Source organism: Myxocyprinus asiaticus, chromosome 31 (assembly GCF_019703515.2).
Source record: "Myxocyprinus asiaticus isolate MX2 ecotype Aquarium Trade chromosome 31, UBuf_Myxa_2, whole genome shotgun sequence".
Classification (NCBI taxonomy): Eukaryota; Metazoa; Chordata; class Actinopteri; order Cypriniformes; family Catostomidae; genus Myxocyprinus; species Myxocyprinus asiaticus.
In genome coordinates, this window is record NC_059374.1 from 26,041,481 (window position 1) to 26,068,697 (window position 27,217).

General features: G+C 38.0%; 2 protein-coding genes across 2 annotated transcripts in view; both read right to left on the reverse strand.

Annotated features, from left to right (window-relative positions):
• Positions 1-11,623: 11,623 nt before the first annotated feature.
• On the reverse strand, positions 11,624-20,042 carry abhd15a (abhydrolase domain containing 15a). The gene is made up of 3 exons (XM_051665946.1): positions 18,986-20,042; positions 13,868-14,220; positions 11,624-13,604 (listed from the first exon to the last, which is right to left on the reverse strand). The coding sequence occupies exons 1-3, from the start codon at positions 19,514-19,516 to the stop codon at positions 13,049-13,051; spliced, it is 1,440 nt and encodes a 479-aa protein (XP_051521906.1). The 5' UTR covers positions 19,517-20,042; the 3' UTR covers positions 11,624-13,048.
• Positions 20,043-24,942: 4,900 nt separating this feature from the next.
• exo5 (exonuclease 5) overlaps positions 24,943-27,217 on the reverse strand; it is a 28,800-nt gene continuing 26,525 nt past the window's right edge. The window contains 1 exon segment of the mRNA XM_051665488.1: positions 24,943-24,954. Coding sequence (XP_051521448.1) covers positions 24,943-24,954 — 12 coding nt within the window.

A 27,217-nucleotide genomic window follows, 5' to 3' on the forward strand; every position in this document is an offset into this window, starting at 1 on the left:
CCAGCGCCCCCCAGAGCAGCCTGTACCTCTAAAGCCCCTACACAGGCACTTGTGCTAGGCTGTCATTCATATTCAGGTCATTCCTTTTAATCTTCATGGCTATAATATCTGTTTCACCTCTGTTCCACTGGAGGAATGTGATATACCTCTCCCTTGATTGCGTGGAAAGGTTTTTTCCCTTTAGAGAGAAATCCAACTGAGGGAAATGTGAATCATTTCTCACAGAGATGCAAATTCACCAGTTTCCTCTGAGCTGTGACCTAACGGGTATCACCTTCTGTTCTTTTTTTTTCTGTAAAGAAAGCATGACATATTTGCTGAGTCACATCATGTGAGTTAGCTGAAACACACTGTACTTGCTGGTTTAATCTGTAACGCTGCGGTCAGGATTGGAGACTAGAACTCAAGAAATGTCAGTGGGACATATTTTGTTCGGATGGTGGAGATATTGAGTCAGTAAGTGGCCTCTCAGTGCTGGAAACAAGTTTAATTTAAGCCTACATTAACACATCTGTGCAAAATAATGATTCTGTACAGCAGTATTGAGGAGTAACTAACTAAAAGTAAAGATGCTACTAACAGGAGTATATTTTTCGTGGCATGACAGTAGTTTATTTCACAATAGTGTCGCTTTTCCAGTTATGAGCAGTGTCGGGTAAATTACTAAAAAATAGTAATCCACTTCAAATTACTAATTACTTCTCTATAATTGTAATCAGAATACTTTACTGATTACATCAAGGGAAAGTAATCAGATTACAAATTAATTTCCTTTTACCTTACTTTCACAGAATAGTTTTTCCATTCAATTATTTCAAAATTATGTCTATATTTCCTCGTTCACTGTCATTGTCCCATCAGCTGTCATAAGCCCAGTTCACACATGCAACCAGGTAAATTACAGGAAAATTGCTGGGTTGCCTTTAATGGTAAATGTACCAAATGTGCTGTTCACACATACCATCAATAAGGAAATTTATAGGTAATGATACAACTTTGCATTAAGGAAAATTGCCAGAGTACAATTTACCAGTATTTTCAAAAGGGTCGTGTTCACACATGACCTCTAAACTGGAAATTATAGGTAATTTTCTGGAAAAGGCTGTATGCAACTATAGAAATACAAACTGAGCTACATGGGCCTACATATGAATGTTTTAAATGGTTTCTATATAAATCATATTATTTTAGAAATATGTTACCCAACTTAAAAGTAATTAACTTTAAAAGTCAGTAACTGTAATATGATTACAATAATTTAAAATTAAATGCATTACACTACTTTGATTACAAAAATAATTATATCACAGTAACTAATTACTTTTAAATCAGATTACACCCAACACTGGTAATAAGCTACTTTTTCCAAGGAGTAGCAGTGTCACAAAACGCTACATTTGTCAGTGTATTGTTCACATAAATGAACTGGTTAAAATTGATTCCAGATTCATTTATATGTAGCATTGGGAAGTAAATTCGTTTTAGAGAATCGGTTCTTTTGAACAGTTCATGTAAATATACTTATATGCACTGTATAACTATACTTATAAGAAGTTATTATGTAATCAGAAATTCTATTAAAAAAGTTTTTCTTCCTTAAAAAGCTTGTAGTTACCTACTTTTTGTTAGTAGCTTGTAGTGTAGCTACTACAAGCTAACTACTTTTTCCAAAAGAGTCGGTTGAATATAGTTTAGCTAGTTATAAGTAGCTTAAAACTTGGGAGGCTACCATTTTCAAAAAGCTTCCCCAACTCTGCTGTGAAGCTTGTGGGAATGAAAATCATTAGTGTAGCTAACCTCATTTTATGAAGGCAATAACTTGGTAATTACCCAGTAATTACACTCCTTAATTTTTCCTCATTAAAAACATTTTACCCATACAGCACTGTGAAGAAATCATAACCATTTTGGAAATATGTTTAAAACCATGCACACTCAGAAGACTCCAGTCACATCAGTAGCCTTATAAAAGCGGTTTTAATTTACATGAAGTGGGTTGCCTCATGGGGGCTGACATGTTAAGATCACATGACCAGCCACATACTATTACTTTATCTTAGTAACCCCCCTATTATCTGACCCTTTTCCACTCCAAATTAATTAATCATGGCTCACTTCAAATAGCACATTTCTACAATGGCTTCAGTAACTGAAAACTTTTGCTTTTGTATGATGCTGCATCTATGCCACTATGTGTCAGTATAAAATGACTGCTAAATCGGCTAGTGCAACATAATTTTTTTGTTTTATAATAATGTTTTGAATATGTCAGGCCCTTATGGACATGAACGGGAGTACTGTTTTATAGGTAGAGGAAAGTATCCACTAATGATTATGTTTTCTTGTAAGGATTTAAAGGCTTCTGTTGCTCTGCACTAGGGATGTCATAAAATATCAATTTATTGTTTTATTCATTGGCACATTATTTTATCGATATATTTTTGAGGCATCGGTATTTTAAAATTAGCTGACATTTAAATAAGAAGCCTAATTTGCATGCTTTCCAACTCATGCAGTTGGCCTTCTGTTTAGCAGTTTAGCGTATTAGGGTTGGGAGACCACAAGAGGGAGATATCAAATTTACTGAAGCCGGTCCGGTCCGGTCACGGGTAGGAAAGGCACAGGTATTACACACACAGGACGAGCTGATGCGGTGCAGCAGATGGCAGTCCAAAGTAACGAAGGTTTTTGTACTTCTTCAAGAATAAACAAGTGACTTTGATGAGTTTGCAGGTTAGTGTATGAAACTGGTGTAATGCACAAACTAAACAATTAGAAATGGCAATGTTTATTATGCAATTTCCCTGTATGTAGCCTTGAAATGACATACTTGTAACTGAAAATAAATTGTGTAGGCTATATAAAAGATACATATACACAATATATCATCCACTCATGGCTAGAGTAAATAATCTTTGTCCTTTGATAATTATTTGTGTCTAATTTATTGGAAAAATATATGAGTTACGCTCCATGGCACTTCAGAATTATGACGCTGAGTGTTGGTGGTTTGTGCGTACCTTCATAGAAAATAATTGTTTCTAATTTTAGAAAGCACCATGTCATCCGCCAGACACATCCGGTGTGTGACCGACTTTAATTTACCCTGCCGTTCACACTTTACCAAAGTTGTGTTGAAATTTTGTTTTGAAAAGACAAAAACTATTGTGCAACAAGCAGCCCTATTTATATCTGAAAAAAAAAAAAATCCGTATATATATCAAATCTGATTATGGATGTTTGAAAAAGGCATCTGTACTACTCTGCACATACACTGCCCAACAACACCTCTGACTGTGCGGTTGCCCTGTTCTGTCAATATACTTAAATGACATCACAAGCTGCAGAAAAAATATTGAAAGGGTATCTTCTGACCTCTGCTCGACTCCCTTTGAGCTGTACTTGTTTCCTGAGGATTCTTTATAAGAAATGAGATCTAGAAATGGGGCAGAGAGACTAAGGCCATTTCATGTGGATGTAATGAGACACAGCATCCAATAAGCTAGGAGACAGGCGCTGTACTTTTCCAGTAGCATTGCTCTGATGGCCCCGCAAACGAGGGGCCCGCCCACCCCAGCCTGCTTCATCGCTTTGTTATGAGGAAGAAAAGCGGAAAGGTGCTGCCCTGTGGACAGATGACACAGACGTCTGATGTACCCAGGGTAACCAGCCACCCTCCTCTACCTCCCCCTTATTCTCCAAAGCCAGAGGCCTACATCCCAAGGACAGCTGTGCAGGCCCTGCATGTTTCCAATAAATCAGACAGATAAATTATGAAGTCAGGCAAGTGCTTCAGGTCCTCATCTAAAAAGAGGACAGCGTTATAATAACTCGGTGCAATACTTTCAAAGCAAAAGCACGAGTTACATTAACTGACAGATAAAGAAGGCAAAGAAAGAAATATCGCTTTTGGGGGCCTTATATATTACCGGATTATGCAATGCAATGTGTTCCCACTTATTAATGGGATTAAAGATAGTTTAACCACAACTAAAAATTCTGTCTTCCTTTACTCATGCTTGTGCTGTTCCAAACCAGTATGACTGACTTTTTTCTGTGGAACACAAAAGAGAAAATTCCCAGGCTGCTCTGTCCCTAGTCACCTTTGAGTTTCACTGTCCTTCTTTTTCATGCAATCAATGTGATTGCTGACCAGGGAGAGAGCAGCTTGGATTTTCTCCTAGATTGTGGTTAATGCAAAAAAGAACATCATACAGGTTTGGAATGGCATGAGGTTGAGTAAATGATGACAGAATTTTCATATTGGGGGGAACTATCCCTTTAAATCCCCCAAAGCTGGAAATAGTCATTTTCCCCTCTTTTATCTAACAGTTTGTAGTAGTCATATATTCTAAGACTGTTTAAATCTGTTGTGTTATTACTTAATCTTTTTACATTGGTCAACAACACTTGACTGTAACAGTGGAAACTAATGTCTCTTTAGGCCTGTGCTTGGTGTATCTAATGACAGTCAGCATTCAAGTGCCCAGAGATCATGCTACACAGGTGTGAAGTTGCACAATGGAAAAAAAAAAAATCTGATGCAAGTCTCCACCAAAGGGAGTACTGCCACCACGCAGTTGCTGGTAGGGCAGGCAGGCCGCAGGCCTGTTTAAGCGTGACCAGCTTCTGTTGCTTCCTTCTCAATCAGCCGTAAAGATTGCAAAGAATGTGATTCACCCGCAGAAAAATCAAATATGGAAGAATGCAAAGGTCCTTGGACCCATTTTTCGACTGATCTGGCCCCCTTATGACAAGCCAGGCAACCTGCCACCCTACATTACATCTTTTGCTGTCAGTCCTCCTTTTGTCTCTGCCCAGGGGATAGGCGTTTACCAGTTCTCCTCCAATTCACAGCAAGAGCCAAAGCTATTCAGAAAGATTAAAGCAGATTGAGGAACAGGAAAAGAGAGATACATCATGTATGTGAAAGAGAGCAATGAAAGAGAGCAGTAGAGAGAGATTTTAAGTTTACCCCACCTAGTACATCTGCGTCATGCACACGTGAAAATTTTGCCTAAGGCTACTGCAAATATTTGCTGCTTGAGTTGGGAAATGGTCACACCTGGGTAGCAGAGACAGTGGGCAGGTCAAAAAACACAGGTGTTGTAGCTCTCGCAACTGCAGAGCCCAGATTACGTCAACAAAACTCACAAAAGATCCAGTTCAGATTCATCTAGTCTTCAGTCATATAATTTTATCACATGAAAGTTTAAATTAGTACAAATCTATCCAAAATTTTAAGGTAGGATGAAAACAGGTCAAATCTGAAAACTTGTCAAATTAGCTTAAGCTTTAATGTTAAAGGAATAGTTTGTCCAAAAACTATTTAATTCTGTCATTATTTACTCACCCTAATGTCACTCCAAACAGGAATGGCTTTCTTTCTTCCTATAGGAACATAAAAAGAGAAATTTGAAGGATCTTCACACAACTTTTTGCCTTATAATAAAAATAAAGAGTTCCAAAAAAAGACCAAAAAAAGAAAAAATAAACACCTAAAAACCACAGTAGTCAAACCAATGAATTAGCAGCGCAGCAGGGTTGTACCTCATTAGTGGGTCATCAGTGACCAGTGTGCAGCATTGACCAGTCATTCCCTGTCCCTAAGGGGAATGTATTGTAAGAAAAGCAACATCTTCATACCATGTTCTGCATTATTGAAATGCTTCCACATGGACAGGATGAACAGGTAAAGTGGAACACTTTCTGTTAAAATGTCATTGGCATACATACAAACATACTGCGCTGCTAATTCTTCAGTTCTAATACATGTTAAAGAACTTCTCTGAATCATGGTTTATCTGGTCTATTAAAACCCATTCTGCCAAACCCTGCATGTTAGGACATAAGCGTTGTATGAATTTCTAAGAGGGGTTTTATTTAGGCTACATGTGTCATGTTTCAGCTTAAAAATAGATGCTAAATATAAACTCGCTTTCCAAGCCAAAAGGAGAGAGCTCTACGTCATGGTAACTGTCAGTCATGTCTACACTGGTTTTCCACAGTCTCGGGCTGTTTTCCATACTGCCATCTGCTGCTAGGACACACTTCTAAAGCAGTGTGCATGAGGATGCATAGAATATCAAGATCTGCAGATATTACAAATGGCTCAGAAAAGGTTCTTAGGTTAGGCCTGTGGGATTGATATATACAGTTGTGCTCAAAAGTTTGCATACACTGGCAGAAATTGACATTTTGGCACTGATTTTGAAAATATGACTGATCATGCAAAAAAACTGTTTTATTTAAGGATAGTGATCATATGAAGCCATTTATTATCACATAGTTGTTTGGCTCCTTTTTAAATCATAATGATAACAGAAATCACCCAAATGGCCCTGATCAAAAGTTTACATACCCTTGAATGTTTGGCCTTGTTACAGACACACAAGGTGACACACACAGGTTTAAATGGCAATTAAAGGTTAATTTCCCACACCTGTGGCTTTTTAAATTGCAATTAGTGCCTGTGTATAAATAGTCAATGAGTTTGTTAGCTCTCACATGGATGCACTTAGCAGGCTAGATACTGAGCCATGGGGAGCAGAAAAGAAATGTCAAAAGACCTGCGTAACAAGGTAATGGAACTTTATAAAGATAGAAAAGGATATAAAAAGATGTCCAAAGCCTTGAAAATGCCAGTCAGTACTGTTCAATCACTTAATAAGAAGTGGAAAATTCAAGGATCTCTTAAAACCAAGCCAAGGTCAGGTAGACCAAGAAAGATTTCAGCCACAACTGCCAGAAGAATTGTTCAGGATACAAAGAAAAACCCACAAATAACCTCAGGAGAAATACAGGCTGCTCTGGAAAAAGACGGTGTGGTTGTTTCAAGGAGCACAATACGACGATACTTGAACAAAAATGAGCTGCATGGTCGAGTTGCCAGAAAGAAGCCTTTACTGCGCCAATGCCACAAAAAGCCCGGTTACAATATGCCCAACAACACCTTGACACGCCTCACAGCTTCTGGCACACTGTAATTTGGAGTGACGAGACCAAAATAGAGCTTTATGGTCATAACCATAAGCGTTATGTTTGGAGAGGGGTCAACAACTATTATCCATGTGAGAGCTAACAAACTCACTGACTATTTATACACAGACACTAATTGCAATTTAAAAAGCCACAGGTGTGGGAAATTAACCTTTAATTGCCATTTAAACCTGTGTGTGTCACCTTGTGTGTCTGTAACAAGGCCAAACATTCAAGGGTATGTAAACTTTTGATCAGGACCATTTGGGTGATTTCTGTTACCATTATGATTTAAGCCAAACAACTATGTGATGATAAATGTCTTCATATGATCACTATCTTTAAATAAAAGACAGTGTGTGTGTTTATTTTTTATTTTATTTTATTATTTTTTTTTTTTGCATCAGTCATATTTTCAAAATCAATGCCAAAATTTCACAATTTCTGCCAAGGCATGCAAACTTTTGAGCACAACTGTATAAGACATTTGGGATTCAGCTTCAGACTAAAATGTCACCGGAAACCACATAAACTGTGTTGAATTCAGGAAACTACAAAAGTATCATGTCAACTAATGTGTCAGTACCTCAACTCACCATGATACTGCTTGTTCACTTTTTGACAAACACTACATGGCCAAAAGGAACATGTTTTTGTCTATTTTATCTACAAATGGGTTTGCCACCCTTCCAGGATTTTACAGGATCGTCCCAGTTTTTGGCCATCTGTCCTAGAACAATTAAATTCCATTCCAGGATGCAAAATGTCCCAGAATTTCAATATTTTCCTGATGCTTTCAAACATATGAACCCTTATTTACATGCAGACTATGCAAGGAGGAGAATCAAACGCATACAAATTCTCATTTGATAGTGAACTGGTTTGTTCGGATGGAGATTTTTCACTTTTGTGTGAAAGATTCTTTAAATGTAGTGTACTTACTATAGGCTAATGCTTTAATGTTCTGGAAAACATGTCCAAAAAGGGAATGTCCTTTCTTTTACTGTAAGATCTCTTAGGTTCATAATGCCCAACATTAAAAAAAAAAAAAAAGAAAGAAAGAAGACTTTTAAGATTTAAGCATTTAAATTTCATAATAAATTTCCATCAGATTGAATTTTGTGATCCTTAACTTAAATTAGCAAAACTTAAATTATCTACGTTTTTTTTTTTTTTTTTTTTTTTTTACTTAAAGTTTACTCAATTCAATTTGTTGGAAATTTGTAATGAAACTGAAACCTGTAAATCTTGAAATGAGTATTTTTACATTTTAGGGTATGTTTATGTACATTTATTTGATTTCCTTTGGTTTAAATGTACAAATTAATTGTGTATTTTTATTTATTGCCAAAATTAAATAAAACGTAAAATATGTAGTTGTGTTTTTTTTTTTTTTTACTTTATATGTAGTTTTTACACATTTTAAAACATTTACATCTTCAGTGTGAACCATAAACTCAAGAAAACTGCTTAGGGACAGAATAATTAAATAATATATTAAAATATATAAAATATACAAAAATTATTAAAAAAAATAAAAAATAAAAAATTACACAATTTTATAGCAAAATTCCATCCAATTGAATTGAGTAATCTTTATAAAATAAAAAATAAATAAAACAAAAACCGACATATTTTATAAATAAAAATACACAATTCATTTTGATGGAACTTTGTAATTAAATTCAAATGCGTATCTTAAAAATAGACTAAAATATTTTTTGAGCGTATTGATGTTGTTTGATTGGATTATATACAATATATGCAGTAATTTCCATATCAAACAAGGAGTAAACAATCGTAAATAATGTTTTATTTCTTGTATGATGGCCAGCAATATATTTTTCGGTCATTGATCAGGTGTCCAGGAATTTTACAAGGCCAAGGTGGCAACCCTAGATATATCATAAACAAGAACATAAAAACTAGCATACAGCCATGCTATTTCCTTAGGCAAACATTTTCAGTAGAAAAGGGCCCTTTTCTGTTCCAGCATGGCAATGCACCTGTGCACAAAGCGAATTTCATAAATAAATAGTTACTAAATGTGGTGTGGAAGAACTTGACTGGCCTGCACAAGGCCCAAACTTACCTCACTAATGCTCTTGTGCTGTGGCTGAATGGGATCAAATCCCTCCAGCCACGTTCCAACATCTAGTGCAGGGTTTCCCAAACGGGGATTCGTGGGAAAAAATGAATGCGGTGAGGAATGAAATGTTTTAATGCAAAAGTAAATTACGCGCTACTCTCCATACAAAGTTATGATGTAGCATAATTACTTTCATTATCAGCAACGCAATCATGTTTTAAATGTAAAAAAAAAAAAAAAAAAAAAAAATTAACCTGACATGGTTTGCCCTGTAAACACCTCCTTGACTGTACTGTTAACCGCTAGCGCCCTGGTTCTGTTCACTGCCGAACCGACCGGTTGACAGAGGCTTGATGGGTCTTAAAGGTGTCAGTTAGGCGACCACCTACTATTTCCTTGCACAGCAGACGAAACTTAAAATATAGGCTAATTTGATAGAATTTCCTAAAAAATGTATAATGTTTAATTTCCTAAAAATATTTCTAGAAGGGGACATGTTCCCCCACCCCGAAAAAATAAAAAATCAAATAAAAAATAAAAAAATGTTCCCCCACCCCAGGTTATAATGGTTGTTACAGCCCTGGCTTTGATACTTAAATAAAAATATATATTTTTTAATTAAATTGGCTATATCATATCAAGATATCAAATGTAGGCTACATATACAAATGGAATGGAATAGATTTATTATTATTATTATTATTATTATTATTATTATTATTGTGTGTAATGTTTCTACTGTGAATGTAGTGCAATCTCTGACTGGGATAGAAATGCCAGTGGTGAATTAAATATGAAATATCTAAATATTATAAGAAAAGAACAATAGATGTAATAAAGGTTCATTAAAATATAACAATCATACGAAAAATAAAGTGCAAAGATATAACATTAATTATATTTCTAAAGGTTAAAATTACTTAAAATATCAGGGGGTACTTCAAATAAATCGTTTAGGTCAAAGAGGTTCGGCTGACAAAAAAGTTTGGGAACCCCTGATCTAATGGAAAGCCTTCCTAGAAGAGTGGAAGCTACTACAGCAGCAGCAAAGGGAGGAGCAACCCCCTATTAAAGCCCATTATTTTGAAATTAAAAGTCCAAGTACGTGGGCGTGAAGTTCAGGTGTCCACATTCTTTCAACCTGTGTCTAAATGTAATAGTTTAAGAATCCGCCACTCTTGGTGCATCACTGATCAAAATAAGGTATGTAGTGGTTACTATTATCTATTATCCACTAGATGGAACCAGAAGACAGTGCTGTAAAGATATCTGAATTCATCGAGGGATGATGCATGTCTGTGAATTGTCAGTACAATTTGCATTTACTCACAAAGGTTTTTCTTTTATCCACCAAAATAAAGACTAAAACTGAGTATGAGCTTCATTTTCAAACCAAGTGAAGCTTGACGTCCTCTGTGTGGTGTCACTAGCAGACAAGGTGAGCGATCATGTCATATTAGGAGCCAACTTAATTAAAACCTTAACGATTATTAAAACTGATTTAGGGATACATAAACAATGTATTAAAAAAATATGTTTGAGAACTCAAAAGGGCAATTTAAAGGAATTAAATTAGAACACTGAAAAAAAAAAAAAAGAAAAAGAAAAAAAAAAAAGGTTTCTCTAGAGCCCCTCAAGGGGAATGAAGAAATTAGGTGCTTCTCATTTCTTAAATTGTGCATCCTCATTTCCTAGCCCCTGTCCTCCAACCCGTAAACATATATAAATTAAACCTACTGAGGACCATTAAGAGTTTTTGCATTGTGACATTATTTCAGGACACTAAAGCATATTTTATCTCTCAGTTGGCGTTTCATTTTTGCTATTCCTATTGTTTTCAATGATGATTCTCATTGCCATAACAGTCTTTTTATTTTATTTTTTAACTTAGGCTACAGAAAAAATAAAGGCTGTTATACAATGATTTTCTCAATTAAAATCAGCGAAACTTAAAGGCAATATCAAGGGAGTACTACTAAAATATATAAAGCTTTTCACATTGCTGTATTGAGAATATCCATCTACTTTCGCATTGCGGTAATGAGAATAGGGGGTAAAATGTGCTGTCATGAAAATGTCACAATACAAAAAATCTAAATGGCCCTAAAATAGGCTTTATTTTCTAAATGTAAAGTATAATTTGTTTGTTTCTTCTGATTTTGAAGCAAAATAGTTCCAGGACATGTTTTGTGAGAATCACCCCATTACAGAATGAATGATGAGAGTAGGCCTATATTAAATAAAAATGTTTTTAAAAAAAACTTCAATGACTGGAAAATCAATGTCATACTGATTAAAAACATAAAAAGTTTGGGATAGGTTAATTAAGAAAATTAAAGCCAGAGGTAAAGACTGTTATTTTTTTAGCGAGCTGCTATAGCATTCCATATATGCTGCTCTACGTTTTCAGCATGAGCACTTGAGCTGGAGTCTGCAGAGACTGACTCTTCAAATCAGATACCTCCTCTCACTGAGCTCAGGATCAAGTTATAGTTTGTACTGTCCAATAAAAAGCCTGATCATGCATTAAATTAATTGGTGAACAAATTCTACTGCTTTATTTTAAGATTCATTTCTCAGTATTTCTCTAAAGTGTCACTTCACCTAAGTGATCCAGTTTTTATGAACAGCTGTTTAAGTAAAGAGAAATCCCATGTCTCTTGTTGAAAAGCTGGTTTAAGCTGGCCAGTGCTAGTTTGGTGCTGGTCTAGATGGTTGACCAGCATAACCATGCTGCAAAAAATGCTGGTCAACCAGCATGGTCTTTCTGGTGAAGCTAATTGACCAAGAAATCTTGCTGGTTAAGCTAGTTACGAATGTACAGTATATCAAAAACACACATACACCAGAATTATGAAGAAGACTCTTGTGTGGGTCAAAACGTTAACCACTTAGTTAATTAAAATATTTTTTGGAGCAGTAAGTGTGCAAGCTTTTTTTTGGATTTAAGCTATTTAAGAAGCCTTGTGGGGACACCAGCATCACACCCCAGAGACCAGCAGAATCCAAAACACAACAGATCTTTTAAACAGGGTCCATTTAATGCAGCAGACTGTATGATCTATAATTCTGTATGACGTCCTGTTTATTTGGAAAAAGATATGTGAATGAGTTTAGCCAAAACCCTTTAATTAAAGCTCCTGTGTTCACAGATAATTTAACATACATGGGGTTTGGCACCAGAGAGTCATAACAAATTTTGGGTTACAGGGAAAAAAGGTAGAAAACAAAAACAGCACTCACCCATGGGAAAACAAAAATCAGAGTTTGAGTTACAAATTGTGAAAAGATACAAAGCTAGCTCCACCCATGTCAACAGGAGACCAGCTTTCCCTGAAACCTCATAATGACGCAATACGAAAATTCCAGCAGTGCTGACTCTTTACTCCAATTACACAGGCTCTCCCTCTAACACACCGCAGAGAAAACTAAATAAACTAGCAGTCTCCGAGAAGAATAATACTACACTGAGAAAATTACAAAATGTCACTGTCATTATTGTATGCACAGAATGTACTAACCCAAATTAGGCAATTCCTGCAGAACTATAAAAGTATATCTGAGGGAACGCCCACCATGTAGACAAAGATAGAGTTGCTTTACATAATGCTTCTCTAAATTTTGGAATGACGTACTGAAAAATTCATGAGGTACAGAACAAACATTTGGACCAATCCCTTTGAAACAGACACCCACAACTTTAAGGCTAATTTATACGCTGCCATTCAAAATGTCAGAAGCCAGAGACATTATTTGAAAACATAGCATTTCTAATGCCTTTCAACTTTCTACCAGCTTTTAATATCTGACAAACAATGAAATGTCTCAACATACTCAAATATAAGCACTAACAATGTTGACAATGGTAGTCCAATTCTTGACTGCTGATTTTGAGACTGTGTAACAGCAGGTCAGAATGCAGTAGAATCTAGCTTTGCAAGTTCTGTCTCTTCATTGGGGGAACCTCTGTGCACATCATCATCATCTGGTGTACGACCTCTGCCAGTTGTAAATTGTGTGAATGTTATGTGAGCAAACAGGCAGTCTTTTGCATGTGCTGACACTGCGATGGCGAAATGTCTTGCCAGCCCCACCCAGACCCCTCCGCCTGGCCGCCAGCTTGGCACGCTCCTCCGCAGCGAAGAAATCTGTGGTGGCGCGAAAAAACTCCAACAAGGCCTGGTGGCTCCAAACAGTAGGGCCCTCGTCTGGTATGGAGAAGCCACAGTGGCCTCCACACCCAGTCAACAGGAGGAAGAAATGCGGGTTACTCTCAAAAAGCTCCAAAGGTAGAGTGGCTCGGGGTTCCCCTCGGATTGGGTCGTCTTGGCTACACACACATAGTACAGGAATGGCAACTTCATCTATATCCCTCAAAGGGTCATTATGCTCCCAGTATGCCTCCCAGCTACAGGCTCCCTCCACTGATGCACCCTTTAAGCCAGACTGGCAGAAGAGCGCTTCTTCCATTGCCCTCAAGGAGCAGCTGGAGAACAAGTTGTCTGTATGGACAAGCTCTCCAAGCACAGTTTTATACCTGCAGATGGGATCAAACACACAATAAAGTACAATTATTAAAGACCTCATAGAGAGGAACATGAGAGTTGTCATCATCATTGATTTGAATTACAAATCTAAGCAGGCAAGCTGTTTAGACAGATCAAAGAAATCAAAAGAACCATATATGCTAGTTAGTATGGCAACAGCATTGTATTTCAATTTGGATCACCCTGAGCTGAAGTATTTCGGAAATGCCTGATAGGGAACCATGTCCTCTTTTGGTAAAGCCTATAACTCTACCTGCTGAGGCAGATCTTTTGGTAGAGCAGTAGAGCCCAGTGGAACGGCCAATTCGGGCCACTTTCAAACCAGCTCTGGCAGCGAAAAATGGGAGACAGGCAGGCCGCTGCAGTCACATAGCTGGAGGAGCCACATTCGCCCAAGTAGGAGAGTAGAAGGCCTGAACCGGTGCTCTCGCTCACAGCATGGATCTGGCCTGCCGGCTGCCGGTACCGAATGTATCGTACCGCTTCCCGCAGGTCAGTTGGGTCACCAAATTGCTGTAGTTTAACGGTAGTGAGTGGTGTCCCATTCTGGCTCCGGCGGTTGAAGACCACAGGAAGGTAGCCGTGACTTAGAGCTGCCTCACAGAGCTGAGGAGAAAAAAGAAACCGTTACATGCTGTCATATAAACAGAGATGTTTTTCTTGAGTCTTGTCCACACCTGTGATAAGTAGTCTTAGGTCTATATACACACATCACTTCATTTTGAAGCAGGTCATTGCCTGTAAAAAATATTATTTATTTTTTTACATATAGTATATCCATCTATTTTGTAACCACAGTTTGGTCATTGCTACTCCATAGTTTTGTCTGCCACTGCATTGTGTTAACATCAGGGTTGTGTTAAATTCTAGCACATAAACTCAAGACTCGAAGGAAGGGCCAGCAACACTGCCTGTTGCCAAATTCCTCAAGTTTGACAAGTCTGGGGGGCCTGGGTAGCTCAGCGAGTACTGATACTGACCACCACCCCTGGAGTCGTGAGTTCGAATCCAGGGCGTGCTGAATGACTCTAGCCAGGTCTCCTAAGCAACCAAATTGGCCTGGTTGCTAGGGAGGGTAGAATCACATGGAGTAACCTCCTCGTGGTCGCAATTAGGGGTTCTCGCTGTCAATGGGGCGTGTGGTAAGTTGTGCGTGGATCGCGGAGAGTAGCATGAACCTACACATGCTGTGAGTCTCTGCGGTGTCATGCACAACAAGCCACGTGATAAGATGCACGGATTGACTGTCTCAGAAGCGGAGGCAACTGAGACTTGTCCTCCGCCACCCGGATTGAGGTAACCGTGCCACCATAAGGACCTACTAAGTAGTGGGAATTGGGCATTCCAAATAAAATTAAAATAAAAAAAAAGTTTGACACGTCTGATCTTCATAATCGAGAATCCATCACAGTGCAAATTAGGGATGTGCAAAACTACCAATTTTCATAATCGACTAGTCCTTCAGTTGTTTGAAAGGTAATAATGTATAATTAGGCTCCATTTTGTTCATCTGACCCCGATCAGACGTTTCAGAGGGAAATACAGATGCTAAACGCAGCATTTCAGCATGGTAACTAATGGATATTTAACAAAAATATTGGATAAATAACTACAGGACTTGACAATAAGGACTGCCCGATGGCCCGGGGCCAGTTGCTAGAACTGTCACTTGCCCGATCGGGCCAGTGCTGCATTTATAACATTAGTGCAAGCAAACAACAAGCGAGAGAGCACACAAATTACACGGAGCGAACAAAGTCTTCTAACCGGGGAGCGAGCGCGAGTATATTTATCTCGCAAAGACGCGCAAATGCATGCACAATCGCATGCACGCACAAGATCGTGCAGACACCGAGCGCACTCTCCTAGTACTGTCCTCGATCTTTTCCAAGTTTCTTAGCAGCAGCTATTACCAATGTTTAGAAAATAGCAGGAAAAAAACCCACTTAATGAATTTCGTTGCGGGATTTAACGTCTTATGCAACATTTTAAGTATCCCCGCACATTCCGTGTTGACAGTGCGCGAAATCCCCACATTTTTCGTTTTTATATGTTGGTGAAAATTAGCAATCCACACATTGGAACATAAGAAATGAACAGTTTCTTTCTATAGGACTGAAAATCCATGTCTCTCCTTGCATATGTCTCATCATCATCTCTCTCCATGCAGCGTAGACTGTTTAACGTGCATGTGCTCTCGTAAATTGACAGAGCGCTAGTTTTATTCCAACTGTAAAAAAACAAACATATGTTCTCTCATTATTTCACCTTTAGAGATGAAGCGCCGAATGAGACGTAATAAACTTTGTTAAACCCCAGTTATACACGTGTCTGGAAATCACGAGCTGCTCAATATCCAAAATATAAATATACATTTAATTTGGTAATGTTTCAAAATGTAAACATTAATTCGACATGATAATGGCGTTTGATGAAAAGAAGCAAGATCACTATGACTTTTAGGCTATTATTAGAGCTGTTCAGCTGCAGGGTGAAGACGAATACTTGAAACTGTCTACTTCATTTCATCCTCATACAACACCTGTATTTTTGTTTTTGTTCTTTGTATATCAGTCAGTGTTGGTATTGTTTGGGTTGTCTGATTTCATGTTACATACACATTGTTAATTCACAGATTAGGCCTAATATCTACCTACTGTAAATTACACATCACAACCGATTTAGTAGCAAGTCTGTTCTCTCAGCCAATAATCAAATCTTTAACTCAGTGACTAAATCTTTGATCCTTCTTGTGAAAACACTACACATGGGCAAAAGATGCACGACAGCATGACTAAACGGGTGACTGAAAGCCCATCATCTCCACAGAACTCTTGGCGTAAAAGCACATGTGTAAATGGCAGGACGGCTGAGGTTAACAATGTATTTATGAATTAATATCTGTAAAGCACATATATGGGATTACATAAGGCATAAATCATATCTTGCAAATTATAAATGTGATTCAATTTTGGGGGACATTGTATTTTTTTTTTCTCCCCAATTTGGAATGCCCAATTCCCAATGCGCTCCAAGTCCTCATGGTGGTGTAGTGACTTGCCTCAACCTGGGTGGCAAAGGACGAATCTCAGTTGTCTCCACGTCTGAGACCATCAATCCACACCTTGTCACGTGGCTTGTTGAGCGCGTTACCACGGAGACCTAGCGCGTGTGGAGGCCCACGCTATTCTCCACGGCATCCACGCACAACTCACCACGCGCCCCACCGAGAGCGAATCACATTATAGCGACTACAAGGAGGTTACCCATGTGACTCTATCCTCCCTAGCAACCAGGCCAACTAGGTTGCTTAGGTGACCTGGCTGGAGTCACTCAGCACACCCTGGATTCGAACTCACGATTCCAGGTGTGGTAGTCAGTGTCTTTACTCGCCGAGCTACCCAGGCCCCTGGGGGACATTGTATTAAAAACATAAGATTTGTAAAAATATTTATCTTCGGACATATTTTTTAAAGCCATGATGGTAAAAACAGCTATTTGTCATTTTTGTGTTGGGGCCAGTGAAAATTTTGGCAGGGCCAGTAAAAATTTGAAGCACTGGCCCAACCGGGCCAGTAGAAAAAATCCTTAGTGTTGAGCCCTGAACTATAACATCTTATTGCACAAAACTATCAAAGTAAGAGAAGAAATAAAAAAAGCTCCAATACAGAGTGGCACAAAATCACTTATGTGCATCCTGAACAATGCACATCAATGTTACCGGAGTGCTTCAAGTAGATCATCCCTGCACATTCAAAAGCGCAGAACTGCAAGATAATTGCAGGTAAACATCTAGTTTTTGACATCAAGCAGTTTAAACCATTTACTGCAACCATTTATTCAAGCAGTGTCAGACAGAATCAGCAAACAACTTTAATCTCTCCACAACACCTTACAAATGTGGAAATATTAGTCACTGCAGAGGATTTAACGCCCAACAGTGAAGTTGTCCTGCTGGAAAATGCAGGGACGTCCCTGGAAAAGATGGTGCTGGATGGCAGTATATGTTGCTCCAAATGTTTACATATCTGTCTGCATTCATGGTGTTCTCACAGATGTGTGAGTTACCCATGCCATGGGCACTGACACACCCCTGACCCATACAGACACTGGCTTTTGGACCTGACGCTAATAACAGCTTGGATGGTCCTTTTCCTCTTTGGCCCGGATAACACAACATCTTTGTTTTTCAAAAACTTTTTGAAATGTGGACTCTTTGGACCAAAAAAGACACAGTTACACTATTTTACTTTTCATCTAAGATGAGACCGAAACCAGAGAAGTCGGCAGTGGTGTTGACTAACAAAGGTTTACTAAAGTTATCCCAAGCCCATGTTCATGATATCCATTACAGATGAATGACGTTTTTTAAGACAGTGATGTCTGAGGATCAGAGATCATGCGCATTCAGAAGTGGTTTTCATCTTGCCCTTTACGCACTGAGTTTTTACCAGATTCCTCGAATCTTTTAACTATATTGTGCACTGTAGAGGGTGAAATGCCAAAAATCCTTCCAATATTCTTTGGGGAACATTGTTCTCAAAGTGCTGGATTATTTGCTGAAGCATCTCTTGGCAAATTGACAATCTTGAAAGTCTTGAACGGTCATTGCTCTTGAAGGACTAGGCTGTTTTTGGAGGCTCCTTGTACTGTATACAGTACTAGGACACAATCGCCTTATTTCAACTCGTCAAATTGTTATTAGTCTGAAATTGCCCCCGTCTAAACTTTTTTGAAATGTTTTGCAGAAATGACTGTTCATTTTCAAAAAAATACAGCAAAGGGTGAATATAATTTACAAATCACTCCATTTTGTTTTTATTCACATTTTTCATACTGTCCCAACTTTGTCGGAATTGGGGTTTTACTTAAAGTTGCCTGGAGCTTATAGAGTGGGCTAAAAATATGGTGAGAAGAAATGACTCACTTCTGACACTGCCTAGCTGCAAAAAGTCAAAGGGGTTTCATCATTTAGAGTATAATCGCCACAAATAATGAAAAATTTCAGAAAATGCGATTCACTCAGCATTAATTTTAATGCAAAACAATAACCTAGACAAAGTGTCAGTTTAAAGCATCTTTGATGCAAAACATAGCAATATCTTCACTTCTTCACCTGTACCTCAGTATGCCCACAACTATTTTGCCCCTTGTCTCCTGCAATTAATGAAGTTAATTTCTCAACTGAGGGCTTTGCATAATGCAGCCTGAACAATTATTGAAATCTTTAGTACAGTAACGTTTCTCATTCAAGGACAGGTAGCTCCTATCTGATTACTAAACAGCAGACATTTGGACATTTTCACATGATAATGGTAAGACAAGACCCTCAGTACACTCAGTAGTCACGTGAAGTGGTGGTTTTAATTACCTTTAGCACATTCCTGGTGATTTTACCAAAAGAGTTGGGTATAATAAGCAGAATTGGACTTGTGGAATTACTGCAAGTTCTCCTCCTCTTGTGATGTGCCGCACCAACTACAGCCCAGTCCAACGCCACCAGTCCATCGTCACTCAACTGCAAATGATCCCGAATAAAATGGACAGGACAGTCATACGGCCAGAGAGCACCGAAAATAGTCTGTAAAGACGGACTCACTCGCCAGTTCCATTTTGGTATCGATAAAGACTTGCAAAAACTCATGCAATGTTTGAGAAGGTAGTTTGCCAGGGCAGAGGGTTTGCATATCAAGGCGACCGTCGGCGATTCAGCTTGCCCCTCTAGTTTCTGCTTTGTACCCGTGTCACAGTTGGAGTCGCATCTCTCCGCGGATTTTTTGCGCGGAATTTCAAGCCCCTGCGGCAGCAGCGTGGACTGACTCTCTGCTCCAAAATTCTTCACTACTGGCCAGAGTATGGCCATTAAAACCATAATGCAAAGAGCACCAATCCATTCCAGCATTTGAACGGCTTCTGAGAGGCGGTGGGAAAAAAACAACAACAAACAAATTCCTCCTAAGCGTCCCGGCGCGGTAGGTTCAAAGAAATGATCAAATCACACAAAACACACGCACGGCACGCGAGCATATGAAGTATAAATAAACGCAAACTTCAAAGTTTTGAGGCAGGATAATTTTTGTCATCATATCCAACAATTCTTTGAAAACTAAACGCTGTTATTCTCCAAGCTGAGACGTTTTCCAGCACGTAACACGACACAATTGCGATTCAGTTCGAAAGAATCCGGTGCGTTGCCGCCATAGTTTAAAATGAAGCGCTCGCGCTGCTTCTCTTTGTGTGAGCTGAGCTCTGTCTGATTATGCAATAGATCTCATTCACTGTCACCTGCATCCGCCTGTCGGATGCATGCACCACGTCTTGTGGCATGTTTGTGCTCATTTCAGTGGTCTGTCACAGAACGGCTATTGTAAAGACTTGCGGTCAGATATAGGTGTAGAGTCTCATTACACACCAGCTCCAGAGTCAGACCGTTAATCATCCCTGCTATAGACCAGGAACGCCCTCGCTAGAAAATATTCATGATCATCCGTAGGAGCCTTTAATTTCAAATACTTAAATTTAATAAATTAATTTACATAGTTCTCTAAGTAATTATTTTGAGAATTTATTAGGCTACCTCTTACCCATAAGTTAAATTAACCTCATCTCATATTTTATGCTATAATATTTATAATCAGGCCAACAACAGAATATTAAAAACGACATAAAAAAATAAAAAAATACAAAATACAAAAATAAAATACAAAACAAACAAACAGAGGAATTCTTTACAAGGGCATTTTTTTTTACCTCCACATTTAGAATTTTAGGGGCATTTTTGCCCTGAGCCCCCCTTAAAGGAATATTCCAGGTTCAATACAAGTTAAGCTCAATCGACAGCATTTGTGGCATAATGGTGATAACCACAAAAAATTTTTTTCAATCTTTAGGCACTTATAATGAAAGTGAATGGGGCCAATTCTTTTTAAAAAAGGACTACAAAACTAATGTATTATTTGAGCTGTAAAGCGGGATTACAGGGTTTAAAGTGTTTCATCGTCATGGCAATGAAGTAGTAAAATTGGATATAACTTTACACAGAAAAGGATAGTAAGCGATTTTATCACACTAAAATGTTAACAGGCATATTTCTTGTTGCTATACTTTTTAAAAAGTGAGTATTTTAACATTTATGGAATGGCCCCATTAACTTCCATTGTAAGTGTCTCACTGTAACTCAGATGTTTGCTTTCTTAAAGAAAAGGAGGGGGAAGTCAAAACTATGTTTTGTGGTAATCAACATTATGACACAAATGCTGTCGATTGAGCTTAACTTGTTTTGAACCCAGAATATTCCTTTAATTTCTGACCCTGCTTTTGCAGCATTTAAATTGGAACACTTCAAAACAGTAATAAAGAGGTTTTACAGATTTAATGCAAAATCTTTTAAAATGCAACCATTTCATAGCCACATAATCATGTGATGTCACAGTTCAGAATCACCTGATATTCATATTTTATTATCATTTTAGTTTTATGGCCACGTTTGACACTTTATACTTTTGAAAAATGTATAGAATGGTCCTTCTACAAAAGATGAGTGTTCAGTTTTCCAAACTGCATTAGACCTGTATGATGTGGGGGCTTATAATGCAATAAACAAAGCCTATATGTGGCACAGCTCCAGCTGGGTGTGTTGCCTAGTCAGACTGCTGGCAGCACTGGAGCTATTGTTCTCAGTGTATTCTTAATGCCTTCAGAACGGACACTAGAATAGTTCCATTAATGCCAGCATATTTTAAATATAGGGATAAACATGCATCAGATTTTCTGGGTAGCAGGTGACATTAAGCTTTGTTTGACATTAAAACTTAAGCTGTATTTATACACACAACACAATCTGTTTTGTCCTACTGTACATTTAAGTCACTCCAGTGTGATTACTGCTTTAATGTGGAAAAGAGAAAATATTGACTTGGGATTATTCTTTGTTGTGTGTATGGTACATAAAGATATGCGATTGTGTGGTGGATTGTTTGGGGATTGAGAGATTTGGTCTTAAAGAATGGTTCACATCATCATTTACTTACCATCATGTCGTTCAAAATCATTCTTATTTCTTATCACCTTTTCTTTTCATGTCATCCCAAACCTTCTTTCTTATGTGGAACACAATTGGAAAAATTGTAATGACTATCCTGTTCTGTCTTTTTAATACAATGGCAGTTGATAGTGAGAATTAAGTTAAAAAAAGGACCCAAAAGTATCATAAAAGTAGTCCATGCGACTCATGCATCACATTCCATGTCTTCTGAAGGCATGAGATAGGGTTTTGGTGAGAAATGCAGCAAAATGTAAGTAATTTTTCAGTGAAAATTTTGATGTCCATCGTGCATTCAAGATCGCTATGAGAGAAGCTTGTTCACAGTTGCACGCATGATCACACAAGATGTTTTTAGCATTAAACAACTGAGTTTGCCACTGTGAACGAGCTTGTCTCATTACACTCATGCTAACAAACTTGTCACAAAAGTTTTGTACTTTTATGTTTCTTTTGGGTCCTTTTTTAAGCTTAAAAGTGAGTCACTATCAACTGCCACTGTATTTGAAAAGACAGAAAATGTCTCTTCCTGTGTTCCGCATAAGAAAGAAAGTCATGTGGGGTTGAAATGACATGAAAGTGAGTAAATAATGACAGAATTTTCATTTTAGGTGAACTATTCCTTTAAGTTGCATGTAGGCAGCTGTTGGATTATAATTGTTGAACAGGCCCTTCACCTGATGCTAAAGGGACAGTATCGACCTCAGGGATACTGTCTGGCAGGATGTATAAAAACCAACTGCAGACCTTTTATTGTATTTCAGGAATGCAGCTATATTATACAAGTTTTCCACAAGTGTCACACCCACACAGCATTCAATGACAATGAAAGTGTCCCATTGCTATAAAGGAAGTCTCTCAGAATAATCTTTTGAAAAAGACAGGACTGCCTCTGATAGCCTTGGGTGGATAGTGAGGAAACAAAGGATAAAAATGACAAATGAGAGAAGGTTTTTGAAGAGCCATGACCTTCATGGAACAATTCCAATTGTATGATCACTATTTAGAAGCCAAATTGTATCACATTCTTCTTAGTTTGCACCAATCTGCCTTCTTTATGATTCAGATCTGCCCTGTATGTAATTGTGATAAGTCACTGGCTCATATAAATGAGATGAAAGCCTGCCATACTCATGCTTTTTCCACTATTCCTGCCCATTAATGGAGCTTGAAAGGGCTCGTCTATATCTGGCCTCTTCCCTTGAGTGCTGATTCCAACTGAAATACTAAAACTAAGCCTACATTGTTGGCTTAAATTATACAGCAAGTACGACTGCATGAATTATAAATGAGAAATCTCCAGCACAGGCAGCTGATCGTTCCGCAAAGTCATGCAGATTTAATTCACAGTAGGCTGAAACTGAGATGAAGAAACATTAAATATTTCCTCTTTAAACTGAAATGAAATTAAAACATTTTGTGTCACTACTGAATCAACAGAAATGTTGTATAACTTCAAGCACAGTGCTTTGAAAAAAATAAATGAGACAGTGGTTAGAGAGTGAAAGGAGGCATTTCAGTGCTGCTTTAATCAGGCAGTGGCAGTTTCTTTGAACATACCGTATTGTTCTGTTCTATTGTTCTGTTGCAGATAGAATTACGGAATTTGATTTCAAGATTTTTTTTTTAAAATCTTGTAACTGATTTGTTTAAAGACAGTACTTTATCTCTTCATCTTTTCTCAGAGTCAGTGTGTCAGAGTTAACAAATCTTTATCGGCATCACTGTTAATGTTATCGCTAAAGCATATAAAGTATGTATAGTACAAAAAAAAAAGACAATACAGAAAATAATATGGTGAAGTGAATAAATAAATGATTTCATGAAAATTACGTGACTGTGGCGATACTTTTGTAAAATTATATTATATGGTTCCTTACACGTATTGTGGCATTTCCGAGGTGAAATGTCCACTGTGCAGTGCTTAAAGCAAGTTAAATATTCTCCTTAACAGATGAGCTTTTTAAGGTTAATGCTCTATCAAGTAAAAAAAAAAAAATAAAAACCTCCCTAACCTGAAACTAAACCTAACCAATAGTGTCATAAAAAAACAAATTGTGACGTGAAAAATTTAATTGCTAGAGCATTCATGTCATTTTGTAGTGCTGCTATAATAAATTGCATGGACGGTGTATTTTGGCTTCATTATACACAAATTTTTTTATGCATAAGATTTAAATTCATTTAAACCGACTGATCTCAGTTCAGAAGAATCTGTGCTGTCAGTAAAGGGTTAAACTTTTGTCATGTGATAAAAAAAACATAGCGCTGACCACAGCGGAGTTTGTCTTTGGAAGAAACACTCAACAAAACTACATCTGGTAAGAAACCTAATTAAATTTTTACATTGAAAATTGTTTGAGTCAAATGATTAAAGTCTCTAGTTTCATCTGATATTTTTTAAATTTGAGCAATTTATCGTGAAACGCCATGCTGCTAAACACAATGTACACTAATTTGTACTTTAGCGCATTTTTCCCAAGGAAAATCCTTTATTTACTGTGCATTATCACATTGAGAATCAATGGGTTCATCCAAATGCTGAAATATGTTTGCTTTGCATGAAATGGCTTCATACAGAGTTAGGATGAAAATAAGGTGCACTTCAAACTTTTCTGAAACCAGTGCAGACAGACAGCACAGTGGAGGTTAAGTCATTCACTAAATAGGGAACAAGGGAGCATCCTATATCTTTCCTATTCAGCTAAATGCATTCACTCCTAAAATCCAACCAAAAGTTGAGTTTCAGGCTGCAGATGATGTTTGGTCCACTCAACATGTTTGGCAGACATGAGACAATGGTAATCAGTACATAGATTCAGAATTTATCATGTATAATTGCATTTTAACATGGTTGGCAGTGATTGGATGATGCTGGCCATTACTTTGAATCAAAATTAATTATGTTAATTTCTGATGTAATGTCTGTGACATCTCAAAAACATTAATTACCAACACTCCTAGAAACATAATAAACAATTTCATAAAAAAAAAAAAATCTTACTTTCTACAACTTGGTATTATTTAAAATTTCACAACTTAGTCCCGCTGTCCACATATGTGGACATCAATTTTTAGGAAAACCTTTTGCTACAGAAATGTTTATTAGGTGAAATGCATGTTTATTAGATGCTACTAGTTACAAATCAAAAAGGGAAATAGAAAATGCATGCAGCAGTCATGCTCAGGTCACAGGAGGTTTAAGTAATAAATGCTTGAGCTGCATGTTGACATAACATATTGACAAAGATATGTACCTTTTTTTACCTCTCACCGTGACCACCGTGCTAACCCAACACCTGTGGCACACAAACACAAAATACAAACACACATACCATAATTCAGCTAAGTACCAGCAAATGTGTCTAAGCACCAACATTGCAGAACACTCCACTCATAAAACTCACAAACTGCTTTCTACAACTGTTTATACATGTTATGAAGAACTGAAGAGCCTCGTAAATTGGAAGACGAGATGGAAGATACATCTGCTGTGTTCTTGTGGCTGTTTTCAGTCTGAACCCCACTGATGGTGTAGACACTGTGACGTCAACCATCACACACACACACAGTGATATTTTACTGGAATGTAAATAAACGTCTCCAGATGATAAGAACCACATCCATTCTGACCCACTGCTCTATAGGTCTAAATTGAAGGTTGCAGTTTAGAATGCAGCAATGCTGCCAGCTCTCACGAAAATGTCTGTGAGAGCAAAGGTCTGGTTATGGCAATGCTGCAGAGACAAAGATACACGGTGCAAGCAGGGGCTGGCCCTCACTGCTGCAGTGGTTTTTCAGACACAATTCAGAACTAACTGGATCTTGGTGATGTGATGGTAAATTCAAACATTGCACTGTGGCGTGTCAGGCATTTCAGTTCTTGACCACATCCTCCTTTGTTCTCTTCCTCATGCATTTCCTGTTTTACAGGACTAAGTTAGAACAACCAAACTGAGACAGGTGCACTGAAGTTCCCTGTTGGTGAGCCTTTTCTACAGGTCTATTAATCTTTCTTTGTGTGTGATCCCAGCTACAAAAAAACAAAACAAAACAAAACAAAAAAACAGCATAGACCGTCCTAAGACTAATCTTAGTTGGTCTTCAGGTGGTCTAGCTGGTCTTACAGTCTGGCCAAGCTAGTGTTCAGCAGGTTAGCCATTTGGTCCAGCCTGACCAACTAACAAATGCCCAAAAGCCCTCTAAAACTAGCAAAAAGAGCTGGCGAAAAGATCAGCAAATAAGCTTAAGCTGCTTTTTCAGCAGGGATGTCAGTGAATATTACTACTTGTTCAAAGTGAAGGTCTGCTACGTATTAATTTTTACACTGTTTGGTTAATCATTAATGGAGCTTCACAATTCCACCTGCAGATAAAGATCAGATTTACTGTCAGGGCATTTGCAGTGTCAGTTTCAATATAAATGCAGTATTCCTGCAGCTGCATGGTTATTATCACTTGTGATGGACATGCACAGAATCTAATGACAATGAGCATTTGAACATCATGTTATCATACCAACATTTTGCAAAATGATTTGAGAGTTTCCATTGAGGTTGACAGGCTCTGGATCTTAACTACTGTAACTGTCTTACCTCCAGCAATGCAGGCTGAGGCACTGCAAGCAGCTGCTTTGTAAAGGTACTGTGGTGCAGATCTCCATGGCGACGGTAGACATTTAGCAACAGCACAAGCTAAGAGCGGATGTTTTCACATGTTGCTATTCATGGGGGAATTAAAGTCACACAATGCCAACTTTCATGGGGTCTCAGGTGTCAGAAAGTGATGTAAGTGATAAGAAAATGCTTTATTTCCTTTTGCCTGTTGCATAAAAATAATTCCTCTTTTCCATAGATTTAAGAATGCTTACAGTGCATTGAAGCTTTACATTTTATCAGTATCGTGTGATCCCTGGGAATCAACCCATGACCTTGCCATTGCTAGCACCATGCTCTACCAGCTGAACTAGCTAAATGTGATTGTTTTGTTTGGCTGTGTTTGTTTGGAGTTGATAAGATCATATGGCAGCCTTCAAGCCTCCTGACACACTCTTTCTCCCTCTCTCTGTAACTCTCTGAGTCCCTGTTCATGAACAGAAGATTAATACACCATGATGAATGCGTCTGATGAGCAATGGAGCAGCAAGCCACACATCAGGTCTCATTAATACTGCTCCCCTTCAGGGACCCAACACCCCTCATTGGGAAATGGCTTAAAGCAAACTGTTGCAGCTGTTTGTAGGGTAGAGGTGCAGAAAAATAAGAGAAACAGAGAGAGCGAGGGATCACATAAACCAACAGGCAAAGATATAAGTGTGTTGAAAAAAATTTAAGGATGAGATTGACTTCTGCAGACATCTTGCGAGCGATGAAGGTGATTTTAACCTTTTAATGAGTGTTTAGCAAAGGGTTAATAGTTGACAAGTGCAAGGTTTCAAAAATAATAAACTGAATCTAAATTAAACCATTAACTCAGAGGCGCAATAACTCACTCAGGCCACGTCCACACTAATACGTTTTTGTCTGAAAACTGAGCTTTTCTAAAACACTTCCAAATGGATCAT

Excerpts from the sequence above, each read along its gene's own strand:
- abhd15a (XM_051665946.1), bottom strand. The coding sequence starts at position 19,516 with ATGCTGGAATGGATTGGTGCTCTTTGCATTATGGTTTTAATGGCCATA. Across the intron at positions 14,221-18,985 it reads TCACCAGGAATGTGCTAAAG|CTCTGTGAGGCAGCTCTAAG; the intron begins GTAATTAAAACC and ends TTTTCTCCTCAG. Across the intron at positions 13,605-13,867 it reads CAAAAGATCTGCCTCAGCAG|GTATAAAACTGTGCTTGGAG; the intron begins GTAGAGTTATAG and ends TCCCATCTGCAG.